The sequence below is a fragment of the Mobula hypostoma genome, chromosome 9 (assembly GCF_963921235.1).
Source record: "Mobula hypostoma chromosome 9, sMobHyp1.1, whole genome shotgun sequence".
Lineage (NCBI taxonomy): Eukaryota > Metazoa > Chordata > Chondrichthyes > Myliobatiformes > Myliobatidae > Mobula > Mobula hypostoma.
Genome location: NC_086105.1, coordinates 94133626 through 94158383, shown reverse-complemented (window position 1 = coordinate 94158383; position 24758 = coordinate 94133626). Strand labels below are relative to the sequence as shown.

The 24758-nt window shown below is 39.1% G+C and overlaps 1 protein-coding gene across 2 annotated transcripts in view; it reads left to right on the top strand.

Annotated features, from left to right (window-relative positions):
• The window catches only part of lmf1 (lipase maturation factor 1), a 784937-nt gene that overhangs the window by 578082 nt on the left and 182097 nt on the right, over window positions 1-24758 (top strand). For both annotated transcript variants that reach the window (XM_063057364.1, XM_063057365.1), the window contains one exon: window positions 22683-22850. In XM_063057364.1, coding sequence (XP_062913434.1) covers window positions 22683-22850 — 168 coding nt within the window. The remainder of the gene's footprint in view (window positions 1-22682; window positions 22851-24758) is intronic.

The window sequence follows — 24758 nt, the reverse complement described above, 5'->3', positions numbered from 1 at the left end:
TGCATAATGTTTTCTACTTTACAACAGTGACTGTTTCTGAAAAATATTTTATTGGCTGTAGTGTGCTTCGAGATATCTGTGGAATTGTGGAAAGTTTTATTTGTAAGCAAGTTATATCTTTGTAAAGATCAATTTTTAAAAATTGTTTTTAGTAGGAGGCTCACTTCAAGGTGATATGTTGTGAATGAATGCTAGACAAGCTTACAATAGTGCACAATTGTTTTACAGACCAAAAGATATGTTTGGACCTGTAGGTTGCAGTCTTCAAAGACTCATTAATGAATTCTACATTACTGTATGGAGCTGAATCATGGACCACCTAGAGAAGACACCTGAAAGCTCTGCAACGATACCACATAGATCCTTACAAAAGATTTTGAGGATTAGCTGGAAGGGTGGATGTACCACCACTGTACTGGAGGAGGCCAACATTAACAGGATCTTCATTACTATGAAACAACACAACCTGGAGGTGATAAGAGAGCTTAAGGTTGAAGAACACTTAGGAACAGTAATCACAATCCACCTCCCCCTCGTACCCCATCTGTTATTTATTTATGTACACACATTTTCTTTCTCTCTCTCCGTTTTCTCCCTCTGTCCCTCTCACTATACCCCTTGCCCATCCTCTGGGTTTTTCCCCCCTCCCCCTTTTCTCTCTCCCTAGGCCTCCTGTCCCATGATCCTCTCATATCCCTTTTGTCAACCAACTGTCCAGCTCTTGGCTCTATCTCTCCCCCTCCTGTCTTCTCCTATCATTTTGGATCGACCCCCCTCTCCCTCCCACTTCCAAATCTCTTACTAGCTCTTCTTTCAGTTAGTCCTGATGAAGGGTCTCGGCCTGAAACATTGACTATACCCCTTCCTAGAGATGCTGCTTGGCCTGCTGCGTTCACCAGCAACTTTGATGTGTGTTGCTTGAATTTCCAGCATCTGCAGATTTCCTTATGTTTGAGTAATCATAATATGATTGAGTTCACATTGAAATTTGAGAGGGAAAAAATAAAATCCAATGTGTTGGTATTTCAGTGGAATAAAGGAAATTACAATGGTATGAGAGGGGAACTGGCCGAAATTGACTGGAAAGGCACTTTTGCAGGAAAGTCAGCAGAGCAGGAATGGCTTGAGTTTCTGCGAAAATGAGAGAAGTGCAAGAAAGATATATTCCAAATAAGAAGAAATTTTCACAGGGAAGAAGGACACCACAGTGGCTAACAAGTGAAGTCAGAGCCAAAGTAAAAGCAAAAGAGAGGACATACAAGGAAGCCAGAACTATTGGGAAGATAGAGGATTGGGGAGCTTTTAAAAACTTGCAGAAGGAAATTAAGAAGGTCATTTGGAAGGAAAAGATGAATTATGTGAGGAAGCCAGTGACCAATATCAAAGGAGATAATAAAAGCTTTTTTAAGTATATGAAAGGTAAAAGAGAGTCGAGTGTAGATGTAGGAAATACAAATCCTACCAGTTTTTTTTTAAACCTTATTATAATATTTTAATACTGCTCTACTATGGTTGGGAAAAAAAACGCTTTTGCAGAAGAAAGGGAAGTAGAAGATGAATCCACAGTCACTTTGGGTTCAATCAGTAACTTCCTTAAACGGCAAAAATTGGAATTTTCTGAGGAGGTTCAATGACTTAATGGCAAATTGGATATAATCCAACAAACTTTAACTGAACATGAGAACCGAATTCAGGAAAAACCCTGCAAAGCTGTTGACATTTGAAGGGGATGTTGAAGATACAATTAAACTCTGCAAAGAGTTATCTTTATCCAATGAAAAATTGATGAAAAGGATTATCAATCTGGAAAATAGAAATAGGAGAAATAATTTGCGAATTCTGGGTCTTGAAGAATCAATTGAAGGCGCTGACCCTACAAAGTTCTTTGCAAACTTTCTGAAGTAACTATTCCCTGTGTTATTCGCTTCTGAGCCTGAGCTTGATCAAGCATATTGCTCGCCGACTTCGAAGCCACTGTCATTGGCAGTGAGACCTAGATCAGTCATTCTAAGTTTTCATGAGTTTTGTATTAAGGACCTTTTAATTCACCATACCCGTCGACAAGGATGATCGATTTCCATGGTTACAAGGTTAGATTCATGGAGGACTATTCACCTGAAGTTATAGCTGATTGTATGAAATATAAAGAAGTTATGTCGGAACTTTACATTAAAGGATTTAAACCATCCCTTTGTTTTCCTGCCTGTCTGATTATTGTTTTGAAGAACAGATTGCAAAAAAAAATAAAGTCAGTTGAAGACGCAAAAGAGTTTCTGAAGGCTAAAGTCTAAAACTGTTATATTTCTCTCTGGGAGCTGTGTTGGGTTGATTATATGATTGTCTGTTTGACTACCTTACCCTACGGTTTGCTTTCTAGTTTTAATAACTTATGGCCAAATCTTTTAATTACATGATGATTGGTATTTAAAATGGTTTGAAATATTAACTTATTTAGTTTGAATGTGAAAGGGCTGAATCACCCCATTAAACGGAACAAAGTGTTTGGTTTTATTAAAAAATTAAAAACACCCATTATTTTCTTACAAGAAATGCACATATGCAGCTGTGATAGCTTACGTTTTTTTACTTCATGGAAGGTTATGCAATTCCATTCTTCGTTTAATGCAAAATCACGTGGAGTTTCGATTTTTGTAGATAATACCGTTTCTTTTGTTCAGCATAAAGTTGTTTCTGATCCTAATGGTCGATTTGTTATTTTATCAGGGAGCTTCGACAGTAAATTGATTGTTTTTGCTAATGTATATGCCCCCAATGTAGACGATCCAAGATTTTTTGAACGTCTATTTTCGTTTTTGCCAGATTTGTGTACTTACTCTCTTGTGATGGGAGGCGATTGTAACTGCTGGTCAGATCCAGTATTAGATCGCTGGTCTGTTAAACCAGCCATACTTAATAAATCAGCTTTGTTTATCCAATCCTTTCTAACTAAATGTGGTATAGTTGATGCTTGGCATTTTCTTCATCTGACAGACAGCGAAGATTCTTTTTTCTCACATGTCCATCATTCTTATACCAGGATTGATAATTTTTTTATTGACAGTCAAATGATTCCATTGGTTCGATTGATCGAATATAAAGAGATTGCTATTTCTGACCACTCTCCTGTACTTTTATCTTTAAATCTTCCTGGTCCTATCCCTATGAGTAGATTTTGGTGATTTAATTTAACTCTGTTATCCGATGGTGGGTGCGCGGCCAGGTGGTTAAGGCATTGAACTAGCGACCTGAAGGTCGTGAATTCGAGCCCCAGCTGAGGCAACGTGTTGTGTCCTTGAGCAAGGCACTTAATCACACATTGCTGTGCGACGACACTGGTGCCAAGCTGTATGGGTCCTTATGTCCTTCCCTTGGACAACATTGGTGTCGTGGAGAGGGGAGACTTGCAGCATTGGCAACTGCTCGTCTTCCATATAACCTTGCCCAGGCCTGTGCCCTGGAGAGTGAAGACTTTCCAGGTGCAGATCCATGGTCTCGCAAGACTAACGGATGCCTTAAAAAAAGTTATCCGATGAGGACTTTTTAAAATTTATGGAGAATCAAATTACCTTTGTTTTGAAGAAAATACGTTGGAAAAGACGTCTAGTCTTATTATATGAGATACTTTTAAAGCATATATCCGGGGTCAAATTATTTCCTATACTGCAAACATCATTAAAAAAGTTAACAAAGAGAGATACGAACTAGTTAGTCAGTTAAAACATCTGGACCATATATATGCTTCGGTACCCGATCCTGAAATATATAAGAGACGTATTAAAAGCAAAACTAAATATGATCTTCTTTTAATGTATCCAATTGAAAGCCAGCTTTTAAAAGATAGAAGTCAATTTTATATTCACAGAGATAAAACTGGTAAGCTACCGGCTAATCAATTGAAGCCATTTATAGCCAAGCGGCAAATTAAAGAAATACGTGAAATTAATGGGGACATGACAACTAGTCACTTTGAAATTAATGACACTTTTAGGGAATGTTAATTCCAAATTGTATAGTTCTGTCTTTGTTAATGATAATATTGCAATGAATAATTTTTTAGATCAGTTAAATATTCCTAATCTTTCGATAGATGATCATAGGCAACTGGATCAACCTATTTCCCAAGAGGAAATTGCTCAGGCTATCGAGAATTGCATTCTGGGAAATCCCTAGGACCCGATGGATTCTCTGTTGAGTTTTATAAGGCTTTTTTCCTCCTTGCTTATACCACATTTATGCTGTACCCTTACAGATTCCTTTAAGGTAGGAAGGTTACTGCAGTCTTTTTACGAAGCTTCCATTTCGCTTATTCTTAAAAAGAATAAGAATCCTACTGAATGTTCTTCATATAGACCTATCTCTTTACTCAATTTTGATATTAAAATTTTATCTAAAGTGTTAGCTCGCAGACGTGAAAATATTATATCTTCTATAGTTTTGGATGATCAGACAGGATTAATTAAAAATCGATATTCCCATTTTAATATATGGTGTTTGTTAAATGTTATGCATTCTCCATCTAAGCAAATATCAGAATATGTGATATTTTTGGATATGGAGAAGGCCTTTGACAGAGTTGAATGGAATTATCATTTTGCATCCTTAGAAAAATTTCATTTTGGGTTGGACCTAATTTTATTCATTGGATTAAATTACTTTATTTATTTCCCTCCACTCGGGTTCTTACTAATCTTCAGAATTCTAAACCCTTTAAACTCCAACGTGGGACTAGACAAGGTTATCCTTTGAGCCTTCTGCTTTTTGATTTGGTATTAGAACCCTTAGCAATTGCTTTTCGAGAGACTAAAGAGATTACTGGTATTTTAAGGAGTGGTACTAGTCATAAAGTGTCGCTTTATGCTGATAATTTATTGCTTTTTATATCTAATGTTACAACCTCTTTACCATCTGTGTTCTGTTTACTGACTAATTTTAGTCAGTTCTCAGGATATAAATTAAATTTACTTAAGAGTGAACTGTTTCCTTTAAACAATTTAATACCAACTGATATTAACCTTCCTTTGGCACTCCAACTACCATGCTTGACACTCCTTCCCTGCACTACTGAACACTATGGCTGCATTATATACCATACACAAAATGCACTACTGTTATTCATTCAGGCTGCTCAGATAGCATCTTTTCAAAGAGCAACTCTTCCTTTAACTAACTCAAGAGTAGCTGATGGAGAGGAGCATCACCTTCAGCAGCTTTCCCACCAATTCATACAACATCCTGATTTGGAAATCTTTGTTGGGTCTAATTGCCAACCTAACAGTACTGTGGAAATACTTCTATCAGAAGGAGGTGTTTCACCCCGATATTTGACAAAGATAATTGTGGATGGGCAATAACTGCAACTAACCATTCACATTTTGAAACATTAAAGTAAAATCTACCCCCATTTATTAAGTTGGGTTTCAAATTAATTGACTTATCTCTGAGGCCTAATAGTTCTCCCGCAGTGCAGCCTTAAAGGTGAAAGTGTTATGATTGTGAAGTTTCATAATAATGCCAAACCTCAACATTATAAACCATCACCATGAATCATCACCATGTAAGTTAAGTCTTGAAACTAAAAAAGATTACTGGAAGCCTGTTGTTTGATAGCTTTGCAAATGTCTGATGTGCCTTGCTTATTCTATCTGAATCTGTTTCTTTGTTTATAGATTAAAGCAAATCTTGCAGAACAGCATTATTTAGTAATCAGCAATGGAACTACAACTTAGCAATTTCATTAGGTAAATTCATCTTTTTTGTGTGTGTTGTTTTAGTGCTGGATATTTTAACAGAAATCCTTGCTGTCTGGAAATCATGTTGATGCCCATTGGGGTTACATAGAAACATAGGAAACTTACAGCACAATACAGGCCCTTGGGCCCACAAAGCTGTGCCGAACACGTCCTTACCTTAGAAATTACCTAGGGTTACCCATAGCCCTCTATTTTTCTAAGCTCCATGTACCTATCCAGGAGTTTCTTCAAAGACCCTATCGTATCCGCCTCCACCACCATCACTGGCAGCCCATTCTACACACTCACCACTCTCTGTGTAAAAAAAACTTACCCCTGACATCTCTTCTGTACCTACTTCTAAGCACCTTAAAACTGTGCCCTCTCATGCTAGCCTTTTCAGCCCTGGGAAAAAGCTATCCACACGATCAATGCCTCCATCATCTTGTACACCTCTATCAGGTCACCTCTCATCCTCTGTCGCTCCAAGGAAAAAAGACTTGAGTTCACTCAACCTATTCTCATAAGGCATGCTCGCCAGTCCAGGCCACATCCTTGTAAATTTGCTCTGCACCTTTTCTATGGTTTCCACATCCTTCCTGTAGTGAGGCGACCAGAACTGAGCACAGTACTTCCAAGTGGGGTCTGACCAGGGTCCTGTATAGCTGTAGCATTACCTCTCGGCTCCTAAACTCAATCCCACGATTGATGAAGGCCAATGCACTGTATACTTTCTTAACCACAGAGCCAACAGGTTTTGGCTGACTTGGTATAAAGATTGGTTTCCCAGCAAGACTTCTTCATCATCAGTATTGTAGAGTTAGGACCAGCTCACCTCCAAGGCCACAAGAACGCTTAGGTATTTCCAGTTTTCAAAGACAAGCTTCCAGGGAAAAAGCTTCTGAATCTTATGGAGGGTCTCAGGATCAGAAGAGCACCTCAAGTTCTTATGTCATACTGAACAACCATTTCTGTGCGTATGTGTGATTCCCCTTGAATGGTATCGGACTGCATGGACTAGAAGGGCCGAGATGGCCTGTTTCCGTGCTGTAATTGTTATATATGGTTACTAACTTTGTTGACATTTTGTAGGCATTTGCAAAACTGCATTCTTTATATTTAATGAAAAATCTGCTTTTGGCTTTAACTCTGATCCCTGGATCATGCTGCAATCTACCTTCCACCAACCTGAAAATCAACCAGTCAGCTTGACCCTCTGTTGTTTGTTTCTTAGCTGACTTCACATCTATGCTATTGATACTCTTTTATGTCATAAGCTTCTACTTTGCGGATTTGTTCTATATAGTACATCACATCATCCACATTACGTTAATCAACTCTATCCGTTACTGTATTAAAAATACTATCAACCACATAAGTATGATTTTTTCCATCCCATTGTTATAGCGCTCTTGAATGGACTTTTTATACAATGAAGTTTAACTTCTGATCTCTCAATGCACCTCATTGTGGCCCTTGCACCTTGTTGTCTACCTACATTGCACTTTCTCTGTAACTGTGACTATATTCTGTGCTCTGTTGTTGCTTCTCTTTTGTACTACCTCAATATGTTTTGACTTTGAAATTATCTGTATGGGTGGCATGCAAATCAGAAGTTTTCATTATGCTGTGGTATATGGGACAAAAGTAAACCAACTATAACTTACGAATATGCTATTGAATCATTTGGATTCCCCAGTATGTAGTAGCTAATCTTTTCACATTCTCTCTCAGCTTCTCAGATTCTAATTGTCACTTCTCCTTTGATTCCTTTGTTATCATTTAAGGTCCTAACCTGACACTTAGCATGCACAGTTTTTCTTTTGCATTTTAAGCTTCTGCATCTCTTTTGTAATCCAGGACCCTTGATTTACATAGAAACATAGAAACATAGAAAATAGGTGCAGGAGTAGGCCATTCGGCCCTTCAAGCCTGCACCGCCATTTATTATGATCATTGCTGATCATCCAACTCAGAACCCTGCACCAGCCTTCCCTCCATACCCCCTGATCCCCGTAGCCACAAGGGCCATATCTAACTCCCTCTTAAATATAGCCAATGAACTGGCCTCAACTGTTTCCTGTGGCAGAGAATTCCACAGATTCACCACTCTCTGTGTGAAGAAGTTTTTCCTAATCTCAGTCCTAAAAGGCTTCCCCTTTATCCTGAAACTGTGACCCCTCGTTCTGGACTTCCCCAACATCGGGAACAATCTTACTGCATCTAGCCTGTCCAATCCCTTTAGGATTTTATATCAGATCCCCCCTCAATCTTCTAAATTCCAACAAGTACAAGCCTAGTTCATCCAGTCTTTCTTCATATGAAAGTCCTGCCATCCCAGGAATCAATCTGGTGAACCTTCTTTGTACTCCCTCTATGGCAAGGATGTCTTTCCTCAGATTAGGGGACCAAAACTGCACACAATACTCCAGGTGTGGTCTCACCAAGGCCTTGTACAACTGCAGTAGTACCTCCCTGCTCCTGTACTCGAATCCTCTTGCTATAAATGCCAGCATATCATTTGCCTTTTTCACCGCCTGCTGTACCTGCATGCCCACTTTCAATGACTGGTGTATAATGACACCCAGGTCTCGTTGCACCTCCCCTTTTCCTAATCGGCCACCATTCAGATAATAATCTGTTTTCCTATTTTTGCCACCAAAGTGGATAACTTCACATTTATCCACATTAAATTGCATCTGCCATGAATTTGCCCACTCACCCAACCTATCCAAGTCACCCTGCATCCTCTTAGCATCCTCCTCACAGCTAACACTGCAGCCCAGCTTCGTGTCATCCGCAAACTTGGAGATGCTGCATTTAATTCCCTCATCCAAGTCATTAATATATATTGTAAACAACTGGGGTCCCAGCACTGAGCTTTGCGGTACCCCACTATTCACTGCCTGCCATTCTGAAAAGGTCCCGTTTATTCCCACTCTTTGCTTCCTGTCTGCCAACCAATTCTCTATCCACATCAATACCATACCCCCAATACCGTGTGCTTTAAGTTTGCACACTAATCTCCTGTGTGGGACCTTGTCAAAAGCCTTTTGAAAATCCAAATATACCACATCCACTGGTTCTCCCCTATCCACTCTACTAGTTACATCCTCAAAAAGTTCTATGAGATTCGTCAGACATGATTTTCCTTTCACATATCCATGCTGACTTTGTCCGATGATTTCACCGCTTTCCAAATGTGCTGTTATCACATCTTTGATAACTGACTCCAGCAGTTTCCCCACCACCGACGTTAGGCTAACCGGTCTATAATTCCCCGGTTTCTCTCTCCCTCCTTTTTTAAAAAGTTTGCTTGTCCTTCCTTTGACTCTCATGTAAATATGTCTGTACCTGAACAACTCTTTGTTAAAACTGGTTAACTATTCTGATACAATATTGAATGTTCCAGTTTCAAGGCAGGATTCACTGACAATGACCTTTCTGCAATTCATTATCTAATCTTTGAATTACATCCTCTCCTTTTCTATAGCTAAATAAATCTTATGTCATGCCTTATTGATGACTGTCTCCTAAAAATTCCACTGTGGGAACTTGAATACTTTGCCTTATGTTATCCCGTAGAACCAGATTCAGCACTGCCTCCCTTCTCGTTGAGCAATAAAATTATTCTGGACACACTTCATATACTTCAGAAAACTCTTCACTCTCTCAGCATTTAACATTGGTGTTATCCCAGTTTACATCGGGATAATTGAAATTCTTGCACCCCCTCCACCCAACTATAACTACATTATAGCTTTGTGCTCCGCAATGATTTCTTTCATATTTGCCCCTCTGCATCTTTCCCATGCATTGGTGACCCCTATGGATTACAATTAACAGTATCATTTAATCTATGTTCCTTAGCTCTAACCAAACAGATTCTGTGCTTGATCGTTCTCTGCCATCCTCTATCTTTCTATCCAACACTTTAATCACTATTGGCACCCTTCTTTCTTCTCTTCTCTATCCTTCCTGAGGACTTTGTTTCCAGTCTGCTCCTTTTTGAGCAGTTTTTGATATTGCCATCACAACATGTTCCTGTGCAGCTATCTGCGATCTATCACCAACCTTGTTGACCTAAATTTGCATTCACAAATGTACAACAAAGTCCTAATTCGTCCATGTTGCCTAGTGAGCTAAATGCCTTACTTGTTAAACTAAATAATGTTTTAAAAGTTCATTTGAGTAAGATGCAATTGATGAGAGTGGTCTGGTTTAGCCTGAGGCAGTGGATACCAGGGATTGTGTCCAAGTATTGTATCCTGCTTGAAAAATCATGGCTGCTGCAGTATTTACAAAATGACAAACAGCACATATTGTCTAAAATTCCAATCAAACCAACATAGTCCTGGTGAATTTTTTACCTTCTGATCATTGGCTAAGTGGATCCGGATGTTGCATTGGACAGGCTCACATACGTTCCAGATGCAGTTGGAATCAATGATTACAGAGCTCAAAGGGCAGATGGAAATTGTTCACCCACTCAGGATGCAGGAACAGGCTATTCAGCCCCTGAGTTTATTCTGTTATTTAATAATTTTATTGGTTAACCTGTGACCTAACTCCATGTACTCTGTTCCCATTATCATTTTTTATCTTTAGGTTTACATAAAACTATCAATATCAAATTTAAAACAAGCAATTGGCATGGAATTGTACATCATTTGTGGAAGAGTGTATCAACTGCTGTTATCCATTGTGTGTAGCAGTGTTTCCTAAATTCATTTCTGAAAGGGCTGGCTTTAATTTTTAGACTATGCCCCCTAGTCCTAGACTTTCCAACTGAAGGAAATAATTTCTCCCAATTGACCCTATCAGTTCCTCTGAAATCTTTGATTAAATCAGACATTTACTAGAGAATACCCCTAGTTTGTGTATTCCCCCTAGTAATCGCTTACTTGCAGCAATTTCAAGCCTGGTATCTTGCTATCCATTTTTGAAATCTTGCATTTATTTAAGCATTGGATTAGTCTTTCCTGTAACATGTGCTGGGAATTTCCTTGGGGTTAAGCCAAAGTGAATGGCACCAGGATTTCCTAGACAGTTATGTGTGCTCAAGTAGTTTGCTTTTATTAGTGCATTCTTCATGTTTTGAAAGTTGCTTGCGTCTGTTTTGTGGTTCTTTGTAATGAGATCCTTAAAAAAAAGGTGAAGGTAAATGCAAAGTGGCTTAGATGTTGCTTTTTTGCCTCTATGGGGTAGAGGAAAGAGAAATGGTGTCCAGTATGGAATAAGGTAAAGATATGCTTTGGTTTATGAGCTTTATCATCCTACTCAGTTTCACCCACATAGCTGATGTCATCATTCTTGTTGCTGAAAATTGGTCAGGTTCCTTTAAGGATTTTTTGACCATTGATTTTGTCAAATAGTGTGCCATCTCCATGGATCATTTTACATTGTTAGAGTTGTCAAATCAGTACAAGTTGTTCATGTTTTTTTTGTTGTTCTATTACTTTCGAGAGGGTTGCAGACTTATAAATTAAAATTGAACTTTTTTTGCCTGTTTTGAGGTGATCGTCAGAGCTGTTGGTCTTCATTTGATATCGTTGCTAGTAGGTTTTGTTCTGAGATGCCAAAAGCTATGTACTGGTATTAAAATGATAACTATCACAATAAATTAGTTCCTGTTGACATTGGGAAAGCAGGTGTTCATAGTGAGATGATTTCCCTCTGGAGTCACTTGCACCAGACAGTGTAACCTGTAGTAAACTTCCGGATCTTTATTGAGGATATCACCTTGATGTGTAGAGAGGCTTGTGAGTTCCTGAGATTCTGAAAGCAACAGCTTCTGGAGTTTAGCTATCTGACACTTAGCTCCTAGTAGGGTTGGTCATGGTGGTAAGTTCAAGGAGCAGGTTCCAGACAAGAGTGATTAATGGTGGAGCTGACAGAAGATGATGACACATCACAATGACAGTGAAGGTGGAGGAAGGCCGCAGAAGTGAGGAGTCACCAATTGTCTTGCGTTCCATGCCACAAGGCCCTGACCCCAATTTGTCAAGGGCAGTGTTGTGGTTGCTCATGCATCAGCCTCTCCACAGTAAACAAAGTCATGCATAAGTATTCTCAATTAAGGGAATCCACCTTAACATCCTGGATTAAGTGATCAACAAGTGGTGAAGGGGGCAGATTTGTGAGGTTTGGAAGCTCCTCAGAATATGTGGATCCCAGATCGGCCTCTACAGCCTCCTGAAGACCCACTAATAGACAACCCTCTAGGAGAACATCATATTGGACTCGAGTGATGACATGATTACTACTCCTGGCTATGCTGATGTACTAGAATATGAAAGTTAAATTTTTAAAGAAATAAAAGGATTGACTTCAAGGAACAATTTCCTAGAAACTGGATTGTATAATGCAGTGACTTTAAGCAGCATTAGATTAAATAACATTTTTTTGTGTGTGAGGAAATCCAGGAAAGACAGTAAGTCTGTAAATATTCTGTAGTTCACAAAACATGACACCTCACATCCGCTTATGAAAGTATGCAGTCCAAGTGATGTCACTCATTATGCAATGCTTATTCAGAATATTGGAAGGTTTTTTTTCTATGATGCACTAACCTTGATGTATTTCTGAAGACACTAACTTGCTCTTTGCTCTTTTCCCAAGTGCATGGTTGCTGACTGAAAGCACATGCTTGAGAACTAGTGATGGGAGATGAGATGAAGATATCATGTGGGAGGAAGATACTTTGAGGCTCAACAAAGCTGGTGGAACCCTCCAGGGAACAGACATCTAGCAGTCTGTGTATCTACTGAGACCCAAACTACACAGCTGATTTGAAACCAGCAGCGGATCAATTTAAACAAATCAAGGTGCTTCCTTCTAGGCAGGGTTTTTATAAAATTTCAGCATTTTGTTTCTTGGTGGCAAATCTGGCATTTAATACCTATCTTTGAGTGTGCTCAAAAAATGGTGGTGATCTACTGACTTAAACAACAGTAGTCCTTCGTTTGATAGACAGCATGCTATCTGAACGTGCCACAGCTTGGTATCGAAACTACTCTACCAACTCTACCATGAAAGCCAGCCTCCCTTCTATTGACTCTGTCTACTCTTCCCCCGGCCCTGGGAGAGTAGTCAACATAATCAAGGACTCCTGTACCATGGTCGTTTTCTCCTCGTCACTCTCCCCTCCCCACCCACACACACACATTCCAGTGGGCCAAAGATATAACAGTTTGAGAATATGTACCACCTTGCTGAGGGACAGCTTCTATTCTGTTATAAGGCTCTTGAACGGACCTCTTACATGATAAGATATGATATGATCTACCTCATCATGGTCCTCATACTCCATTTGTCTGCCTGCAATATACTTTGTCTGAAACTGCAGCACTATATTCTGCATTGCAACATTTTTCATTTCCATCACCTCAGACTTATGGGTGGAAGGATCTGTTGGCAAACAAAAGCTTTTCACCATATCTCAATAAATGTGACAATAGTAAATCAATTACCAATTACCAAATTATATTGCTGTTAGGTAGAGTTCCAGGAACTAGACCCAGCAATTATGAACCAACAGGGATCTTTCTGGCAATCAGTTGAACTGATATTAATTGTGGCATACGGGGAGTGGCACATTGATTGCTTGGGAATGGGTTGATGCACTACTGAACCATAATAATCATAACTCCTGCATTAACAGCTTGAAGGCAGCTTACTACACACATTTTCATCAGGATAATGATATATCCTTTTTCCAATCCACAGGAGCATAAATATGGGTGAATTGGCAGTGCAACACAGGTTGAGCAAATTTATAGTCTTTTGAAATTTACTTCTTTTTTTAATCTGACCAAACTGGATTTTTACTTGCAAACAGTTGTTAATTAATCTTTAATATAAAACTGCATTTTTTTATTGCTAATTAATCCAGGTCATTTGTCAATTAGAACTCAAAGCAAGCTAATATTTGTACTTCAGCCTTAGAAGGTTTGGATGAGGGGAGGGTTACTTTTTATAAAATGTATTCCTAAGATATTATGTGTCAGCTAATTACAAAGAATCTGCAGAATATTAAAGGAATGGTTTTACAATTGTAGGTCAAGCAACAATTTGATTTTTATTATACCTTTGAGATCCTATTCCAGTTCGATATGATAGCCAGATGTTCCTGTTCAAGTCACATGATTGCAGAACATCCGCATAGTAGCAGAAACTTATAGCCTTTAGGGGGTTTTGAGATGTACAGAATTAATCTTTAATTTGCCAGAAGGACACTTTTGTGAGAAAACATTGGATGGGGACTCTGAAAAAGTACACTATCTTCTTGTAAGATCAGTGCAAGTTCTGTCTCCTTAGAAGCTGTCAGTGCAAGTGATTTTTAGAAGTGTTTTTTAAATACTCTAGTTAACACTAAGACAATCATCCCTAAAATATGGTCATTTGTCAGAAGTATGTGTACCCAAATATAGCAGCGATACTATTACTAAACAGACCTCTTGGGAAAACCATAGGAAGTTGAGGGCCAATACTTAAGGCACTTCTGGAAGAGGCTTCTTACCTTTCTCTGGAAATGTCTTACCATTTAAAGTTCTGCTTCCTTTTGTCTTTTTGTACTGAAAGTTATCAAGTCATGATTTAAAAAATGCTGTGAAAAATTTCTACCACTTCAACCAGTTGTTCAGTGAATCAAGAGACACTGTATATTTAAAGCACTGATTCAGATTCACTTATTTATCATAAATACATTGAAAGACACAGTGAAATGTGCCATTTGATTTAACAACCAACACAACCTAAGGATTTGCCGGGGGCAGCCATGCATTCTGGCACCAACGTTGCATGCCTACGATGTTCAACAGTACAACAGCAACAAATCAACAGTGAAATAAGCTGGTTTCAACTCACACAAAGAGATAGTGTTTGAACCCCACGACAGGCCAGGTCTCCAAGCTTCTTTGTACTCTCGGACTCTCAGATATCGGCCTCCAATATCCCAAGTTGATTTGCAGACCCAGGGCTTCAGCTACTGGTCCACAATGTTTGGACTTCCGATGGATTTGCAGCTTCAATCTTTCATGTTAGCCCCTGCACTCGCCGATAACGGGATCCTGAAATGCAGGCGTTGAACTCCGGGGCCACCAACTCACATACCTAGGGGGTTACTGGTCCTCATACTTCCTGCCCGCACAGACTTACAATCCTTCTGATCGCACAGGGGACTCAGTTATCCGGGGTTTTGGGGGCATCAACCCTTGTTCACAGTGCTTACCGGCCCGGCATCTGTATGTGGATGGCTTTTGTCCGTATTGTTGCTGGCCTGCAAATGGAGAGTGCAGAGTGGAGCCCAGGTCTCCAGCCTGACTTATAACTCCCCATTTCCTTGTCCCTTAGCACTAATCTGACCCCTAACTCCTCTAAACCAACCGTACGAACCTAAAAGCAACCAAGTCTGAGTCACAAACTTGATGCATGCTATAGCTCAACGCCATTTTGGCCAGACTGGACCAGCACTTCATCTCTACAGGTAAAATGTGGAGAAAAAGAACAGTAAATATTGCAAGGATAGAGAATATGAAGAATGGAGATAATAGAAAAAATCTTCACAGATAGGTGTGTATGTTTATTACTCTGGGTGGAGGAGGTGACGGAGCTCCTGCTGGTCCAGACCAAGTTAATGACATACCCAGAAATCACAGTCATAGGGCAGCTGCCAATCAAGTGTTGTATGGGGCTTCCATTTAATTTATTCTCTACCGTGCCAAATTTTCAATACTTATAAAAAGTGCAAATAGCAAGTTATTTTTCTCAATAATTCTATTGCATTTTGCTTAAGAAAAAGCTGCCATACAATAGAATTTCTACTGTCAATGAAGCAGTTCTACTCAGGTAGAAATAAACCTCGAAGAGTGGCTCTTTCCAAAATATTTCAGCATATAGGTTAGGTAAATAAAGCTGTAGTAACAGTGTTGGACTAACCCTATCATTATAAAAGATATTACCTGATTTGCTTTCAGAAATAATGGGAGATCTGCTAATATTCTTGTTGAAACACAAAGTATTAATTTAAGTTTGTCCTCCGTTTATTTGCTGAAACTACCGTCCCTTCAATTAAGAGAGTAGGTGTTAGTCTAATAAAAGTAGTCAAATTTTTGATTGTCACCTCCATCTTGTACTAAAAACTAGGCTTAAGTGAACCATATTCTCCATTCATTAAAAGTTATTACACTCAACTTTATATTAAACTGATTTTTAAACTTCCTACTACTTAGACACTTTCTTATAGCTGGTAGTCTATTCCTCACTTTTTCCTGATCATACCAGTGAAGTTCAGCTCCAAACTGGAATCCATGAACTCTTTGCTTAATGGTATTGGTCCATCGCATAAAAAAGTTTGGGAACCCCTAGGCTAACTACTTATTTTCAGAGAAATTGCTCATTGCTTTCAAACTACCCCCTTTCATGTACACTTTCTCCCACCTCTATTTTTTTTGTTTCTAAGCACCGCTATGTTCTCATCAGAAGAAATCTTTCCTGATTAAGATTCATTTGATGTATCATTTAGTTAAGTTGATTGGTAGGGCATTGTCTATGGGGTAGTAAAATAGAAGAAGATGATATAAATATTACATTGGCCAAGGCTTATAAACAATATTGCTTTGAAAATTGATGGCAATATATTGGCTCTATACTGCTAAGTCTTTGCAACTTCCTAGAAATTGTTGTGTGAGGGATTCTGATCCTGAATCACACAATGGCCAAAATTTCATGGGAAGTTTTAGTGATGTGCTTTAGTGCATTGCTACATTATTAAATGCTGGATATATTCAAAACGAAGGTTCCTACTGTAAAGAGGAGTTCAGTGAATTAAAGTCAGCTTTTCATGCCAGCTTTTACTTGCCAATTTGTTCAGATTGTATTACTAATTTCTAGGAAACTAACATTATTTTTGGAAACAACAGGAATTCTGCAGATGCTGGAAATTCAAGCAACATACATCAAAGTTGCTGGTGAACGCAGCAGGCCAGGCAGCATCTATAGGAAGAAGCGCAGTCGACGTTTCAGGCCGAGACCCTTCGTCAGGACTAATTATTTTTGGAAGTTGTATTAATAAGTACATGCAATTCCAATTCAAAGAAGTAGTCCATCCATAAATATTGTGCTGTGGGAAAATATTGGTCTTGTAAGAGTTAAGAAAACTGTTCAAGACTGTGCAGCTGCTCCAAATTTAAGGGCATGTTATCTGAGAAGTAGATTATTAAATAATGAGTTCCTACAGTATCTTGAGTTGAGTTTTTAATGTACTTGATCGACAGAGTGCAGGACACGTGCTTTGAACTGCATTAGCCACTAACATATGAAAACAATTACAATTTAGAAGCCTTCAATAACCTCAGGTACCTGCAATAACACATGGACTGCCCATATTACACAAACCGATAACTTCGCAACATAGAATACCAAAATGAATAATACATTTCAGGAAAATTCAAAATTAAGCACAACAGTTGAGTGTAAGGTTTTTTAAAGTTTCACTGGAAGTGTAGGAAGCGTGTATAAATATGACTGAAATTAGAAATGATGGGAAATGTTCATCTTCGACTTTTGGCTGAATCACCATTATGTCCTTGCAGTGTATTTTAACAAGCTCTCCAGCAAATGTTGGCATATATTTGCCAAAGGAGAATCAGGGCACTTATCAGTCAGACTCACTGTTTTAGGGTTGAAATAAGTATACCTATAGCAATTTGTTTCTCATGCATGACTTGCATAAATCATCTGGCTACACATCATGGTTAACATATGAGTGAAGCAGTACAAAGTTCAAAGTAAATTTTATTATCGAATTAGATATATGTCACCATATACAACCCTGAGATTCATTTTCTTGTGGGCATACTCTATAAATAGAATTAATAACCATAACATAATCAATGAAAAACCACCCAAGTAGGCATTCAACAAGAATGTAGAAGACAGCAAATAGTGCAAATAAAAAAGAAGAAATAATAATAATAAATGTAATAAATATCAAGGACAATGGATGAAGATGCCTTGAAAGTGAGTCCATTGATTGTGGGAACATTTCAATGATGGGGCAAGTGAAGTTGAGTAAAATTATCCCTTTTTGTTCAAGAGCCTGATGGCTGAGGGGTAGTAACTGTTCCTGAATCTGGTGATTTGAGTCCTGCAACTCCTTGTACCTTTTTCCTGATGGCAGCTGCATGAAGAGAGCATTCCAGGGTGGTTCCTGATGATGAATGCTGCTTTTCTGTGACAGTGTTTCATGTAGATGTACTCAATGGTTGGGAGGTCTTTAACCTGTGATGGACTGGCTGTATCCACTACTTTTTGTTGGATATTCCATTCAAGGGCATTGGTGTTTCCGTACCAGGCTGTGATGTAGCCAATCAATATACTCCCACTACACAACTATAGAGGTTTGTCAAAGTTTTAGATGTCATGCTGAATCTCTTCAAACTCTTAAGGTAGTAGAGGCGCTGTCATGCTTTCTTTGTAATTGCACTTATACGCTGGGCCCAGGCCAAGTCCTCCAAAATAATAATACCTCAGAATTTCAAGTTGCTAACCCTCTCCAGCACTGATCCTCCGGTGAGGAGTGAGGACTGGCTCATGGACCTCTGGTTTCCTTCCTGTAAAGTCTATGATCAGCTCTCTGATTTTGAGTAAGAGATTGTTGTTATGTTGTTATCACACCACTCAGTTAGATTTTCAGTCTCCTTCCTATATACTGATTCATCATTACCTTTGATTTGGCCTATGACAGTGGTGTCATGAGCAAACTTGAATATGGCATTGGAGCTGTTCTTAGGCACACAGTCATAAGTGTAAAGTGAATAGAGCAAAGAGATAAAGCACAAAGCCTTGTGTTGCAGCCGTGCTGATGGAGATCGGAGAGGAGATGTTGCTGCCAATCTGAACTGATTAGGGTCTGCTAATGAAGAAATCAAGAATCCAATTGCACAAGGTGGTGTTGGAGCTTATTGATTAGTTTTGAGGGAATGCTGGTATTCAATGCTGAGCTATAGTCGATAAAGAGCATCCTGATGTAGGCATCTTTGCTGTCCAGGTGTTCCAGGGTTGAGTGAAGAGCCAGTGAGATGGCATCTGCTGTGGACCTGTTGCTCCAGTAGGCAGAATGGAGTGGATCTATGTCACTTCTCAGGCAGGAGTTGATTTGTGCCATCACTAATCTCTCAAAACACTTCATCACTGTGGATGTAAGTGCTATTGGGTGATAGACATTGAGGCAGGTCACCAGGCTCTTCTTGGGCCATAATTGTCATAATTGAAGCCCGCTTGAAGCAAGTGGATACCACACACTGCCAAAGTGAGAGGTTAAAGAACTCAGTGAATGCACAGGCCATTAGTCTGCACAGGTCTTTAGTACTTGGCCAGGAACCCATCCTGGCCAGATGCTATGTACCTTTCTCCCATTTCTTACCTGTCCACCCACTTGAAAAATTTGACTGATGGTTTTCCATTGAGCAATGAATGGTAACATCTGCCCATAGGTATGTAGTAGTGTCCTAATTTGTTTATTTGTTTATTTTGACAGTAGTTTTTTACATTTTGCAAATTACTAGGTGTGACACATGTTCTGCATTTACAGAATCAAAGAGTTTAGGATGAGTGTAGAATCCATGTAATTGAGATTGATCAGTGAGAGATACTATTGGACTGCAGGTGAAAAGTGATTTCAACTGCTTTTGTTTTCCACTCTTCTCCAAGTAAGTCAAAGCTGTGCTTGCTAAAGGCTTTTAGCATTTCAATATGAGGATCTCTTTAAAATATTTCAAACTTTATCTAGGTTTGGAAGACTCCTTTTCCCAACTTCCAAAGAAGTCACACATTTTCAGTAGTGCAAAACACTCTCTTGTCAGAAACATAAATAACACGCTCAATAACCAACAATTAAAGTAGTCAGTTTATGTCACGAGCAATTTGGATTAGTTCCAGAGACTTCAGTTTGGAATTTGAATGGAAATGTTTTCATCTGAGAAGAAGAGAATTCAAAAACTAATTAATTCTGGGATAAATTGCATATTCCATATTTCAGTAGTTCAACTGAACATGTCATTTTTATGCATACTGTAGATGCATGGCTATAGTTTCCAAAATATAAGATCACCAAAACAGAAACTGTTGTTGATCATGGAGAGTAACTATATTGATGGCAGGTCTAGCAGTTGTTACTTATCTCTACCAGTTATAATTGTGGTTACCCCTGACTTAGAGATGATGGTAGGCATCCTTGAAAATTGTGGAATGGTTCTGATGAGTAGGAAGTTCCAGATTTTCAACCTAATGGTAATTGAGGCATAGCTGTATAATTCAATTCAGGAAGGTATGTGATTACAGCACGAGTTAGAAGTGACGGTGTTGCAGTATATCTCTGCTCTTGAACTTCGAGAATTTATTTGATAAAAAAAGTAGAAAGAAAAGAGCATTATTTTGAACCCTGCAACTGCAACATCATTAAACTACTATGTACAAGATGATTTTTATTAGATTTTCAAAAACAAGGTTATTATTCAGAAACTATCCTAATGTTCAGAAACAAATATTTTCCTGCTTATATACTTCCAATTTTAAAGCCTTTTGAACACTCTCTACTTGCTAAATCTAGAACATGGCTCAATAAACATAAATTAAGATTTTTTTAATGTTTATTTGAAGGAATTGTTGCCTATAAATTGAAGCATCATAGTTAGTGAAAGCTGGCTGCGTCTGATACCACAGAAACCTTGAGTTGCTTCCCCTCAGGAAATGACTTGAGAAGTCTTTCAAACACATCTGCCTTGCTGACCTGGGAAGTAATAATTCTGTGACCCTTACCCAAAGCAGTTGGTGAACTTCTAGCCATAGCAGGCTGCTTCCTGCATTGGTCTTGGAAGAGGAAGGAAGGATGCGGTAGTATCCCCAGGGGAGGGAATGAGTACTCTCTTAATATGAACACAAGAACTAGTTTATTAAATCCAGGTTGTACAAAGATTATTATCAGTCTTGTTTATTGGCAATGCGGATGTGTTTTTGTCAAACTGCTTGTGAAGAACTAAATGTTGGAAATAAACAAGCGTAAAAATATGTTGTGCAAATACTTATAATTGCCTCTGTCACTTCTCAAATTATGTGAAAGTCATTCTTCAGTTACTTGAATTCTATTTGTATTCATGTCAGCCGGCTACTCAAAAAACATCAATAACCTTAAATTAATTTAGCTTTCGTCCAGATGTCTTGCATGTGCTGTGAGACTGAACGTGACTTGTTTACATGGTCCTGTGTTTTCGTATCACTCTGCTCCTATTTAGAAAACCAAAGCCAATGATTCTCCTCCTCCCCATTCCAGTTCTCTGCTGTGCAATTAACTTTCTCATCATTTAATTTCTGTGTATGAATAAAAGACTGATGGAAATATATAATTATGTTCTCATGGTATTATCTATAAACAAGTTACAATGGTGTACTTAATTCAGTAATTCCTATTTTACCATTTCTCCTAGTATAGAAACAGAATAAAAGAATACTGCACAAGTAACAAATTCTGCTGTGTGGCTATTCTCCTTTCCAAGTCTGTCCTGGATATTGCAGCTTTCTTCCTTCCATTGTTCACTTTCATCTGTTCCCAGATGATTGGTTCCAGATCTCTTCAGAGTTCTAGAACCAATCCTTGGAGTTAGAACATAGAACAGTATGGCACAGTGTTCCATGATGTTGTGCCAACCAATGTAAATCTACACAGTGAGCAATCTTCCTTCCCTTCCCAGACAGCCCATAACCCTCCATTTTTCTTACATCCGTATTTCTATCTAATCCATATGTCTGGTTGATAAATGACCCAATTGTATCAGCCTCTGCCATTGTCTATGGCAGTACATTCTAGACACCCACCAACTTCTCTGTTAAAAAGCCTACCCTTGACATCCTCTGTTCACCTTAAATGCATATCCGCTAAATTTCTTCTCCCTTTGCCTTCAGTTCTCATCATACTAAGCAAACAAAACACAGTGGGCATACAGCCATTTCTGTTCGCTTTTGTGGTAAACACACTTATCATGCTGTGGCCCTTTTAATACATGGTTTGCAAAGCTCTGAACTCAAATGCTGGCAATGTCTCCCTGGTCCTTAAAGCAAGTAATTTATAACATGTTACAACTGCTTCCAGAAGTCTAAGAAAAGTGATCAGGACCTTGAAATTTGATTATAAAATGCCATTTTCTCTTATGGTCTGTAGCTGAAGATTAACTTGGAATAAATTATGTTTGAAATGATTTTTGGGTTGAATCATGCTAATAACAAAATTTAGCTGGACAATATTTGTTCCTTTGCAAACCATCACAACTTCTGCCTTGACCCCACAAAGTGATGTTATTTCCATGCAATACTTCTTTTAGAGAAGAGCTTGGGATGTGTTTTTCCAGGAATGACACTCCCATTGCACACTCGCAGCACAATGAAGTCATGTTCTCACAGCACCTAATAGGAATAAGTGCTGGTAAGTGAAATAGTACCCTAATCCTTTGGCTTCTCTACCATTCGCTGAACCACCCAACAGCACTATCTCACTGGCTAACTACCTGAATTCATGCTCAGTCACCAAGTAGTGTGCCCAAAATTCCTCACCCTTGACTCTGCTGACAAGCTCCCCCTACTCTACTCCATTCCACAACTTCATGTTGAACTGACTGTTCTTCCTCTTCTTCAGCACAACCCCATCTATACCATAGCCAGAAATATCAAACTTCCCTCATCCCAAAACCTTAAAGATGCACAAGGTTTTTTAATCACTGAAATTTCTATGAGTGGATAGGTTTATATTTTAAATTAAGGGGGAGAAAGGGCCAGGTGATATGAAAAGGAGCATTGTTCATAGCATTTCATAATTCTTTCTATTATCAAGACCTTGAATATGTGAGTTGAAACTAGTTTGCTTAGCCCTATTACTTACCAACTTCGATTTTTTAATTTTAGACTCAACCTGTACCTAATCCAATTGCATATTACATGCATCGATCTCCATGGTGGTTCCACAGCTTTGAAGTTCTGGTCAACCATTTTATTGAGCTCATTGTTCCATTTTTCTTACTTCTGGGGCGCCGGATGTGTATTATCCATGGAATTCTGCAGATCTTTTTCCAGGTAAGATTGGATTTTTCAATAATTCAGTTCCTCGTGCATATTTCTTTAAAGGTCTTCAGAGAAAGAACAACATTTAAGATCAAAAGTGTTTGATTCATCTAATTACTGACCTACTGTGCTAATTGCCTTCTAAATTCATCAGTTTCCTTTCTGGTATTTGTTTTCAGTTTTTAATTGTCTCTGATGAAGGGCCAACACTTGCTGGTTTATATCATCGATGATACAGCAGAAAAATCAGCAACTTGTCTCAGCCAATATTTTCCTATGTTAAAGCTCCATTCATGATTTCTCCAAATCTCTTTCAATTAATAGCCTTAAACATTTTATCACTCTTTTTTTCTCAACTGAATTTCCTTTAAATTAATCTACAAACCCCATTTCCAGAAGAGTTGGGATATTTTCCAAAATGCAATAAAAACAAAAATCTGTGATATGTTAATTCACTTGAACCTTTATTTAACTGACAAAAGTACAAAGAAAAGATTTTCAATAGTTTTACTGACCAACTTAATTGTATTTTGTAAACATACACAAATTTAGAATTTCCTCTTCTCCCTCCTTCCCTCCTGCACAACAGCGCCAGCTCAGTGCCAGAGACCCGGTCACCATAGGCGTCCCCTGTCAGGTCATCCCCCTCAATAGCATCCAGAGCAAGATATTTGTTGCTGAGGGGGACAGCCACAGGTGTGCTCTCCACTATCCGGGCATCTTCCTTCCCTCTCCTGATAGTCACCCAATTTTCTGACCCCTGTAGCCTAGGGATGACTACCTCCCTGTAGTTCCTGTCTATCACCTCTTCACTTTCCCTGATAAGCAGTAGGTCATCAAGCTGCAGCTCCAGATCCCTAACACGGTCTCTGAGGAGCTGCATCTCGGTGCACCTGCGCAGATGTGGCCATCAGGGAGGCTGGAGGTCTCCCAGGATTCCCACATCTGACACCCTGAACAAAGCACTAACCCTGCAGGCATGCTATCTAACTCTACAGGAATGAAACAGGAAAAATAAGTCTCCTCACCCAATTACCTCGCCAAACAGATAAACTTTTTAAACCGTTAGCTTGTACCGTTAGCTGTGAGGGGCCTGCTGTTCCTGTCTGTCCAGGCCGATTCGTGAAAGGTGTGGGGGGGGGGGGAGGAGAAAAAAAGAGTTGGTGCTTCGCTCTCACCTCTTCCCGTTTACCGCCAAAGCCCGTTGAAGCCAAAGCCCTACACTCTGCTACCGTTCACTCCACTGCCCGCTCCAACAGCTGCCCGCTGTATAGGGTGGTCTCCTTTTTAAACTCTCCGCGCTGTCCTGTTGACGTCACGCACCTGTGCAGTCTCGTCCTTCTTGCACTCAAAGGTTTTTAAAAAACTGCCTTCCTTCAGAATTCAGCTCCCACGATGCTCTGTAGTCCCGATCCAAAAGACAGCCGTTTGTAGCAACCTTCCTTTTTAAACTATCCGCGCTTTCCTGTGGACGTCACACGCCTGCGCAGTCTCGTCCTTCTTGCACTCGAAGAAGTTTTTTAAAAAACTGCCTTCCTTCAGAATTCAGCTCCCACGATGCTCTGTAGTCCCGATCCAAAAGTAATCTGGAAATAAAAGATCCTAGTATTTTGAAGAGTGGAGGAGTTATCCCTGATGCCCTATCCCACCCAAAGCAAGTTAACTATATTGTTCTTTGTGTGAGCTTGCTGACTACAGTTATGATTAGCACTGATGATGTTTATTATTCACTTCACTGGCTGTCAAACACTTTGATAGATCACTATGGGGAGAAAGCTATGGAAATGCTCATTGTCTATATATAGCACTGGGCTAGATTTACTTCACCTCAACAGTTGTTACTTTTACATTAAGTCTATCAAATGCAAAGCAGAATGACATTTCCCTCTTTCTGCCTTTTGCTGCACCCAGCATTTTGGA